At 29.7% G+C, this 10,715-nt stretch overlaps 1 protein-coding gene across 1 annotated transcript; it reads left to right on the forward strand.

Moving 5' to 3' along the window:
- The first annotated feature begins 2,334 nt into the window (after positions 1 to 2,334).
- LOC112777148 (protein BIG GRAIN 1-like B) lies at positions 2,335 to 4,119 on the forward strand. Its single transcript, XM_025821444.3, has one exon. The coding sequence runs from the start codon at positions 2,768 to 2,770 to the stop codon at positions 4,010 to 4,012; it is 1,245 nt and encodes a 414-aa protein (XP_025677229.1). The 5' UTR covers positions 2,335 to 2,767; the 3' UTR covers positions 4,013 to 4,119.
- The last annotated feature ends 6,596 nt before the right edge of the window (positions 4,120 to 10,715 follow it).

Genomic DNA, 10,715 nt, shown 5'->3' on the forward strand with positions numbered 1-10,715 from the left:
AAACTAATAAAAATTGAAAAAATGAAAAAAATTAAAAAAAATTAAAGAATTTATGAATCATAGGAATCAAAATCAACAATTTAACATCAAAAAATCAAAATCAAAGTGAAATAAACATTCCAAAATCATAGAAACCAGACTCAATAACTCAGCTTTAAAAATATTCATTATACTTAACTTAACTTCCAGAATTAAACATAAGAATCTGAATCAACAATTTAACATCAGAAAATCAAAATTAAAGTAAAATTATAAAGATTTTAGAATCATAAAAACCAGACTCAATAACTCAGCATCAAAAATATAAAATTTACTTAAATGTGGAGTGAATTAAATAATCCAAATCTGTCATTCAAATCGGACCCAATAACTTTGAATCTAAAAATATCTACACTTTAAAAAAGTTAAAAAGAGAAGCAACAAGTTGCAGTGAGCAACAGTATATAAGTGAACCAACCAAGACATTCAAGTATGTGCCAACCAAATAACTATGAAGCAACAAATAAATTATTAGTTGGATAGTGTTAAGTAAGAAAACTAAAACAGCAAAACTTTATCCCACAGCTACATGTGCTCGGTCCATTTATGCTTAAATCTCTTTAAATAATTTCAGTAAAAAAATGTTCACAAAATATTCAACCACTAGTTTAAGAGCTACAAAAAGGTACAGCACTCTGTGGTAAAGTGAAAATAGAAATTGATCAATAAATACCCAATATTCAGAATGAAAAGAATAACCCTGATATAAGGAGCAACTCTGAAAGGTAGAAAATCAAAAGCCGCTAGAGACAAGTAAATAGCATAAACCAACATATCAACAATGAAAACTAACAGACAGAAGACCTAAAAATACCAGCAACGCGGAGAAGAACCAGAATGTGGATGAACGACCGCCGGCGACCAACGCGAAGAGGCGTCTAGAACGCGATCAAAACCAAAACCATGCCGACGAACACGCCTCCACGGGAAGAAGCAACAATGGCGGAGACGACGGGCTCCCTGTTGCGGTGTGCCGGTGTGCGCAACATGACAGACTGACGATGAGGGGACTGAGATCCACAGTGCGTTTGTGCGTGACTCATGAGAGACAGATGTCGCGGTGAGAAAGACGGACGGAGGGGATGGGTGGCGGGGAGGTGGCCTCGATGGGTGGTTCAGAGGAAGAAGGAAGAGAGATTAAGGGTTTCTGGGTTTGTGAATTCACTAACAGCTAGGGTTTCACTTTCTTCCATTATTATATATATAAAGGTATTTTAGTTATTTTACATTGGCGGGAATTAAACGGATCTCCACAGGGCAGGAATCACTATCCCCGCCTCCTTCTCGTTTATTATACCGGGTCCCGCCCCATTTATTATACCGGGCCTCGTCCCGTTTTTACAGGTAAAAATCTCTTTCTATATCCACTTCCGACGGATAAACTCCACCGGAGGTTTTGCCATTTCTATTTGTTATGGTAGAGGACTTAATTGATACTTTTTTTTCCTTTAAAAGTGAATTAATTTAAAATTAAAATATTTAAAAATCTAATTGTCATTTTACTCATGTAATAATAAATAATTGTTAATATTTTTATGAAGTGAATGTTCCTTAATTTTAAGCTCTAACTATTTGTCTGAAAAATAAAATATTTTTTTATTATTCAATTAAGTAATTGGTCTAAGTAATTTCTGTTATTAATTTAAGTGGTTCCTGATATATTATTATATCACTGTTTACAAAAGTAGTTTAGATTAATTATTTAGGTAGTTAAAAATCGATAAAAAGTTTTCGAATGATGAAAGTATTTTATTTAAACAAATAATCGAGGACTAAAAAATAAATTTATTCTTTTTTATGTGCATGCTAATAGTAATTATAAACTTTCATGGTACCATAAACATTTCTGAAAGACTCTGGATATTAATTAAGATTGTCGTTCACATGTAACTAGTTTGTAAACTAGATAATTTATACTAGTTTATAGGGTAAATAAAATATGTGTAATAATTTTTTGCAAACAGAATAAATAGCATATAAAAACACAAATTTTTTGGAATTACATATATCTATTTATTTAAAGAAATTCCATACTAAACTAAAAACATGTACATCCGAGATAAGATGAAGATAAATATAGATATTGGAATTATAAATGGGGAAGCGGAATCTTCTTGGATGGATCAAAACATCCTGAGTTCCTGAGCAAGCGCAAAATAGGTTGTGCTGTTAGGATCAATATCTTCTTTGTATGGCCCTACCCAACATTGTATTTCCCTTCTTTTCTTATATAAAGAAAAAGTAAGGATCTAATGTCAATTTCTTATATATAAAAAAAATTATATTAAAGAGGGTGAATTAATAATAATAACATAAAATAAATGAAATGAAAATATCCACGTCATGATGTACAGGCTGGGCAGCTCTACTACCATACTGTGTCTACATACCCCCCACAACAACCCTTATAAGAGCATCCAAAAGAAACAACTCTCCAAACCTCTCTCTCTCAATCATCCTTTGTGTTTCTCTACTCTTTGAGGCGTGAAGTTTGGGCTTTCATTACTGTCCCTCTCTAAACCATCAAGCACTCATGTCTCTCTCCTTTCTTTCTTTTCTTCTTCTTTTCATTTCTCTCTCTCTCTCACACTACTACTATTTGAAGCAGACAACAAAGCCCAAGAGTAATTGATAACCATCAAAATTCTGTTTCCTTTCTATCTCTCTTAATTGTTTCTCCTCTTTCACACTCGCACAGCGTACCCTTCTCCATCTCTATATAACAAGAATGGAAAATTGGGACAAACCATTACGAGGACACAGAGAAAGGAATAGTAATCCGTCTTTCTCTTCCACTCTCCTTGACGCAATCTACCGCTCCATCGAGGTCGAAGAAACGGTTACAACTACCATGAAGAAGCAGAAACAGAATTCTCCCAGCAGGGCCAGTAAGGTGGAGAGTTGGATGGAGATCAAGAAAGATGAGAAACTGTTGTTGAAGGGGAGAAACTCGCTAACGGAATTCGATCGAAGAAGCAACAGAAGCTGCAACTCAAGATCTTCTTCCAACGCGCTTTCCATGTACTCGAACTCAACATCCTCGGAATCTAGCTCCGCCGGCTTCTCTTCATCGGAATCGGAGTCCTTCTACGGCCACCGCCAAAGGCCGAAGCCGATTCGCACCAGCGTTTCCGACAAGCCAACAACCACGTTTGATGACAACAAATGGATCCCGCAGCCACAGAAGCCGAAGAATGAAAACAACGACACTAACAATAACGGATTTGGTAAAACGAAGAACAAAGCGCTGAGAATCTTGTACGGCGAGTTGAAGAAAACAAAGCAGCCGATCTCGCCGGGTGCAAGACTCGCCAGCTTCCTCAACTCGCTCTTCCATTCAAACGGAAGCTCGAAGAAAGCCAAGGTGGTTTCTTCGAGCCCCGTCGTGGTGCACGAGCAGCCTTCCTCCGCCGCCACGCAGCATGGCGGAGGACGCGGTATTAGTTATTCTAACTCTGCATGTTCCTCTGCGTCCTCGTTCTCCAGATCTTGCCTGAGCAAGACACCGTCCTCGAGAACGGGGACGAAGAGGTCCGTACGGTTCTGTCCAGTGAGTGTGATAGTTGGAGAAGATTGCAGGCCCTGCGGGCACAAGAATCTGCATGAAGGGCAAAATAGTAATTTAGTGGTGGCCGCAAAGGGGTATAATGGTAAGAACACTAACGATGAAGAGCTTAGGTTCCATGTGTTGCAGGAGAGTAAACGAGTAGAGGAATTAGCTAGGGACTTGTTGAAGAATTATCAGATGAAGAAGAAGAAGAAGAATGAAGAATTTCATGATGACGTCATGCGTTATGAACTTGATTATGATGATGATGACGACGATGATGATGCTAGTTGTTGTAGCTCTGATCTATTTGAATTGGATAATCTTTCAGCAATTGGGATTGAGAGGTATAGGGAGGAGTTGCCTGTGTATGAAACTACTCACTTCAATACCAATAGAGCCATTGCCAGTGGGTTCATTCTGTAATTTTGATGAATTCGGGGGACTACTTTCTAAAAATTAGGATTTTAATGGTGTGGGTTGGGGGGTTTACATCATCGGATAAATAATAAGATTATTTCTTTTTGTTTTTACTAGCTGTCTAATAATCTTCGAATCCCTCTATATTTTACTTTCTTTTTAATTTGGGTGGATGCATTCTGAAAATGGTTAATTAATCATGATCTTTGAAGAGTTTCTTTTAAGAAATATTATTTATATTTTATAAAATAGGTATATATTCAGAACATATATGAGATTACTATTTAAGTGAAAAAATTCCTATGATAATTTTAAATTTACAAATAATTGTTATTTTATAATAATAAATGAATAATTCAAAGTAGTGTATGTATGGTGGAGAGGTGAGAGGGAGAGAATCCATGGTGGTATATATTTGATGGAGCATCTTAACAAAGTTTGTGTTTTTTATTTGATTATGTGGGTAAAGTTTGATACCCCTCTTACAAAATGATTGAGCATCAAGTAGAGGAAGATGGAGGAGTATTGTGTAACGTTTGTTTAGCACGACATGGGGGGAAAAAGGAAAAAGGCAAGTAAACAGTGTGAAGAAGATTAAGATGAAGCTGAAAGCAAAGGCAGAATTTCTACACTTATTCATGGCAATGGAAAAAAGAGGGCTTTTGCTCTCTCTTATGTTGTGGCCTGTGGGGGCCTCTTTTGCTTCAAATTAACTCTGTCTTCATGCATCTCATATGCGTGGTAGCAATAGTCAAAAAGTGCCTATATATATGTTTTCATTTTTTGGTAGATAAAAAGTGCCTATGTTCATCTTAATAATAATGACACAGCTTTAACTATTTTATTTTCCTTTTAATTTTTCATAATTTATTTTCCTTAATCCCGTAACCCTCTAGATTAACAATCTTGTAGATATTTTTACGTGAAGTTAATAATTAAAAATTATCAAATAATTTAACATATTTGACTAAATTATTATTTTTAAAAAATATTTTTTTGTAAATTTACTGGGAGGATTTTCAAATAGAAACCTAGCTAACTTTAGATTATGGCAAGGAAAAAAAATAATAATAAAGAAGAAGAAGATTCAAATGATGGGTTTAATGGAAAAAACCAGAAAAAGATAGAGATATGTATATAAGACACGGTCCCTAAAGATGTGGACAAAATATCTCTTCATGGATTCTCTAAAACCTTGATGTCAATTTAGTTGGCTTCTAATAATACAAGAGGTTAGTCTCTGAATTATTTGAAAAATTAATGCGATTTTCAGAATAATATTGAAACTGGTATCATCTTTTATTACCGTCAAATGCGACTACATATTTTGTGGTGTTTTTTTTTTTGTTAATTTTTTGGTTCTGGTTGGGGGATGGTTATTAATAATACATGTTTCTCTTTAGCTTTTTGACATTTTCTTTTTGGTCTTATCTTGAAAAACGGCAAAATTCGGCAACCAGAAGGATAAAATTAATTTAGGGTTATTGAATTTTATTGCGTCTATAGATTGATAAATCAGAATGTAAACTGTTTTGCTAAAATCGGTGATTTAATAAATTTTTTTTTTTTACACAAATATGTTGTCATTAATAAACTTCTAATTAATATATAGTTGTGTCAATAATAACATAAAATGCATTATCATGTGTCTTATTTCAATGGTCATTCGAAATAGTACGTATTTTCAGATTGTAAATTTTACCTACAATTTCTAACAACTAAATCATATATTTTTTTTTGTGTTTATATGTATAACTTAATAAATACTATGTATATATAACATGTAATAATTTTAATATTTAAATTTAATAGTTAGATTGATATCCAAGAAATAAAAATAGTGGTCCTAGACTCCTAGTGCTTGTTGGGATGCTACAACAGCACAGCTAATTTTTTTTTTTGAAACATTTTTTTAATAATTATTGATCTTCTTTATATTTTAATAGAAATAAATTTTCAAAAGTAGACCCGTAAAAACATTTATAAAATTATTCATAAAATTCAAATATTACATCAACAAGTAGTTGTTAAAAAAAATCATAATAAACCATCTACATAAACCGATCTATAGTGTATAATTTTCGAACCTAATCTGAAACATACATTATCAACATTATTATCTATCAATAGTAGTCGTGTATATTTTTTTTTCAAAGACTAATTTGTTAAAGATCTGAACTGTATTTAAAAGTTTATTGTTGATCAATGAATTACTACATATAAAAAATAAAATTTGAACTTCTAATATACACTTACTTAAATGGACGAGTAAGTTAGTTGCTCGGCTAACCCAAATTAATTAATAATTGTGTATACTAATACCCCATAATTTTATTTTTTTTATATTAGTTTTTGACGTTAAATGAGACTCTATTTTAGACTAAGCTATTTCAGTTGGTAATAGTAATTTAACAGTAGTAATTTGCCACCTCAAATGTTTCGAACATCATCTTTAATCTATTATTTAGGAAAATTTGAGGAGAAAAGGACAATAAGAACGTTCATATTTAGAGTACTAGTATACAAATTAAAATTATTATCTACCTCTCCTTTGTTACATTTTCCATGTCCTTATTATATCTCTCCTTTTATTTTGTCAAAATAGCATAAAAAGCACCGTTCATTATTAATTAGATCAATTTGGAAAACGAATACTTTTGGAGGACCACTAAATCATAACAGTGTGATATGCTAATTAAGTTGAATACTCTTAAGTAACTAACACATTTTTAATTAAGACAAAGAAAAAAAGGAAAAAAAAAAAATTTAATGAGCACTTTGAAAGCTATCTAGCTAGCTTGGACATTAGGAAAAGAAAAGGCTATGCTATGCTATGCTGAAAAGAGACATAGGTGAAGAATTGGCTTTGTAGGGCGTGGTGTTGTCGTGGACCTGTGATGCCCTAACCGCAATTGATCAAAAACATTAAAAAAGTTAAAATTGATTAGTGAAGGATTTTAATTAGCATGCAACTCTCATATTATTGGATTAAGAAATCACTTTGTAATCTAATTAAAATCATTTGGTTCAATTTAAAAACCCATTCCTCTCATATGGTTGGTGAAGTGGGGGAGTACGACAATGATAATATATGTTCTTAGTGGGTGTGAAACCACCTACTCATCCTAGAGTTGACGATTCCTTGGATTCCCTATAATTTTAATAATCATACCAATCTTATTAAATTTTGTTATCAACTATTTTATCCCAAAAAGTAATATATTAAACTTTATTTAATACAAAGATTTTATTATATATATATGGTGAGAATTTAAATTTAATATATTATCAGTATAGAATAATTTTATACGTATATTTAATAATATAAATTTATATTAATAAAAATAATTATTTTTTACATTATTTACATACATTGTTATAAAAATATTTTTTTCAAAAATTTAAACTGATAGAAAGATATACATAAATGATTATATTTTTAATATTTTTTTTCACGCAAGAGTAAATTCTTGTATATAATATAGATTTGTGTAAATTCTTGTATAATTTTTTTTATTTATTTTGGAAATAATAAAGATCGAATTCTAAATTTTTTTATTATAGAAGTTCTAATACTATGATATTATTATTTCTTTTAATTTAAAAAATTAAACTGATAGAAAGGGACACAAATTGTTATATATCTAGCAGTAAATTAAATATGTACATCAAAATTAAATTTATATTATTAATATAATTTTTTATACAAACATTGAATTATATATTATTAATATGAAAAAAGTATTTAACTTAACCACGTAGTAACGTAGAAATTTTATACAAATGCAAGAGTTTAAAATTCTCCCAGTTCACAACGCAAACAGCGATTTCATATGAACTTCACAAAGTGTTTTGTAGGAAGAAAACAAATTGTTAACACAATTTGTATTTTGTTTATAGACTTTGAACCTGAAAGTGTGATATGTATGTGAGTGGAATAGGTCTTTATTTTGTTTGTTTTCTGTTCTTTCTTAATTTAGATTGAGATAGATTATAGATTATTGTGGTTGAGCCGTCACGCACGTTACTTTTATGTAGTAAATTTAAAAAAAGTATGATATTATTACATAAATAGAGAATACACTGGCAGACAACATAATGAACTTATTACAAATGGTAAAATTTAAAAGGAGCTATGCTCCAGATATATATTGGACTATATATATTTTGATTAAATCAGTGGAATGCACATGATCGTTGGAAGTGGAGATTACAGGCTTATATTTTCTGTAAATAATAATAATAATAATAATAATAATAATAATAATAATAATAATAATAATAATAATACATTTTTTTTCGCTAGAAACAAGTAAAGTGAATAAAAATAAGGTGAATAATGATACTTTAAAATCTAAATTAAAATATTTTCTTTTAATACAGACATGATTTTTGAAATAGGACATTTTTTGATTATATTAAATACAAAAATATCAAATAATTTTAACTTTAAATTTTTTATAGAATAATCTCTAATAATTTTATTGAATATTATTATTATTATTATTATTTAGTGACAATATATATATACATAAAAATCTAATGAATAAATTTATTATTATTTTTGTTCAAAAAATACAAAAAATTATGGTACAATGTTATTATGTAATTAATAATAATAATTATTTTATTTTATTTTTTTTTAGACCGAGAACTATTATGTCTAATAGAGAAAAACATTAAGGATTGATCTGTGTATTAATTTTTTTTTGGGACTAAAATATCCATTTTTAAAATCCTTGGGGACAAATCTAGGTAATTACTCGACCGGAAAATAAACTGGAGACTGATTTGTCTATCGGAGTAAAACCTTAGAGATTAATTTGTGTATTAATTTTTTTTGGAGACTAAAATATCTGTTTTTAAAATCTTTAGGGACTGATTTAGATAATTACTCTAATAATAATAATAATACAAAAAAATTGGCATGTAAAAGGAAATGAATCCTCTATATAGTAGGAATTATTGTAAACCCCAAAACTGAAATTATTAATTTAAAACTGAAATTATTGTAAATTGTTTGCTAACCTTTAGTTGAGCTTTCAATTAATTAATGAATTAACGATTATTTTTTTAAGAACATACATCTAAGAGGAAAAAAAAAAAAAAGACATACAAAACAGATTTACTTACTTAGTACACAGGTTTCTATTAGTCGATAGATAGTTGCGGTACTATTTTCATGTAATATTTAGGTCCAGTTTGGGTAACCAACTTAATTAAGTTTCTTTTGATAAAATAACTTAAACAATAAATGACTCTGTTAAAAGTAACTTATAAATAAGTTATTTTGTGTTTGGATTTTTAACTCTAAAAGTGCTTATTTTATAGAAATGTAATGAAAAGTAGAAGCATTATGAGAGAAGTCATTTTTTTAACTTCTCTATAAGCTCTAAAATAGCTTCTTAGAAAATTGCAATTTGGTTTTGAAAATTGCACCAAACATTAATACTATTACTTTTTATAAGTCAAAAGTTAAAAAAAGTTACTTCTAGAATTTCCCAAACGGGTCCTTACTCACGGAAAGAACTAGAATAGTTTTTGGAGGGATCAATATAAAAAAAATATAACTTTAGAAAGATAAAAAAATAATTAAAAAGAACCAATGTATAAATTAAAAGAATATATATATATATATATATATATATATATATATATATATATATATATATATATAATTTTAAAGGAGGGTCATTGCCCCTTTAAAATGTATGAAACTCCGCTCCTATATTTATTCAAGTGTTTAAATATAGTAAAAGATAAATATTTTTTTTTCTAAAAATAATAACATAACATGTGTATAATCTTAGAAGTGATTATGAAGTACTGGAGAGAGAAAAGGGCTAGAGAGAGAAAGAGAGAAGAGATGTTAGAGAGAGAAAGGATTTTTTTGAAATGAAAGGAAAGAGTTTGTGCTTTTAATTTTAGTTTTTGTTATCGTTGGATTTATTATCGGTTAAATCCGACGGTAATTTTTAGCGAGTCATCAAAATATATTATTTTATTAAAATGACTTACTTTCGGATAAATTTAACGGTAAAGCCTATGTTAAAAATTATGCCTTTTTCTCTCGTTTTGTCGCTAAGTATTATCGGTGATATTACTGACAAATTTATTATTGGAATTAAAAATCTGTCGATAACAGTTTGCCTAAATAAATTCTATATCAAAATCGTCTATAAATCTGTCGATAAAGTCGACGATAATAAGCGACGCTAAATCCAACAGTACTTGATACATTTCTTGTAGTGATAACTCATTAAAATATTAATGTATATATTTAGTTTCATAATAGAATTTATTTATATTTTTTATTTTTCTTAAATTAAAATTATTGATTCTTAATTTTTTTTTCCATAAGCATAGGATCAAATTTTATTTCTCTTTATCATTCTTGCATTCTTTATTTTGTTCTTTTATTAATATTATATATATTTAATAAATAAAAAGAGAGAATGTCCTGTTAATACACTAGTAGTATGAATAATTATTTTAATTTCCTATACCCTATCCTTAATTGGCATCTGCACGAATGATATCATTGGTATCGAATCTACTTTTATATATCCATTAACATCTAATTAAGCACAAAAAACCAGAAACTTCTTGCTGTCAAGTATGAACACCTAGCATTGGTACATGCATATGTACGTACGTGTGAGCATTCCTTTGCTGGGTATGTCACTTAACCACCATGCACAAGCACAAC

Source organism: Arachis hypogaea, chromosome 19 (genome assembly GCF_003086295.3).
Source record: "Arachis hypogaea cultivar Tifrunner chromosome 19, arahy.Tifrunner.gnm2.J5K5, whole genome shotgun sequence".
NCBI lineage: Eukaryota > Viridiplantae > Streptophyta > Magnoliopsida > Fabales > Fabaceae > Arachis > Arachis hypogaea.

Bases quoted from the DNA above. Each gene is read 5' to 3' on its own strand.
- LOC112777148 (XM_025821444.3), top strand. From the start codon at position 2,768: ATGGAAAATTGGGACAAACCATTACGAGGACACAGAGAAAGGAATAGT.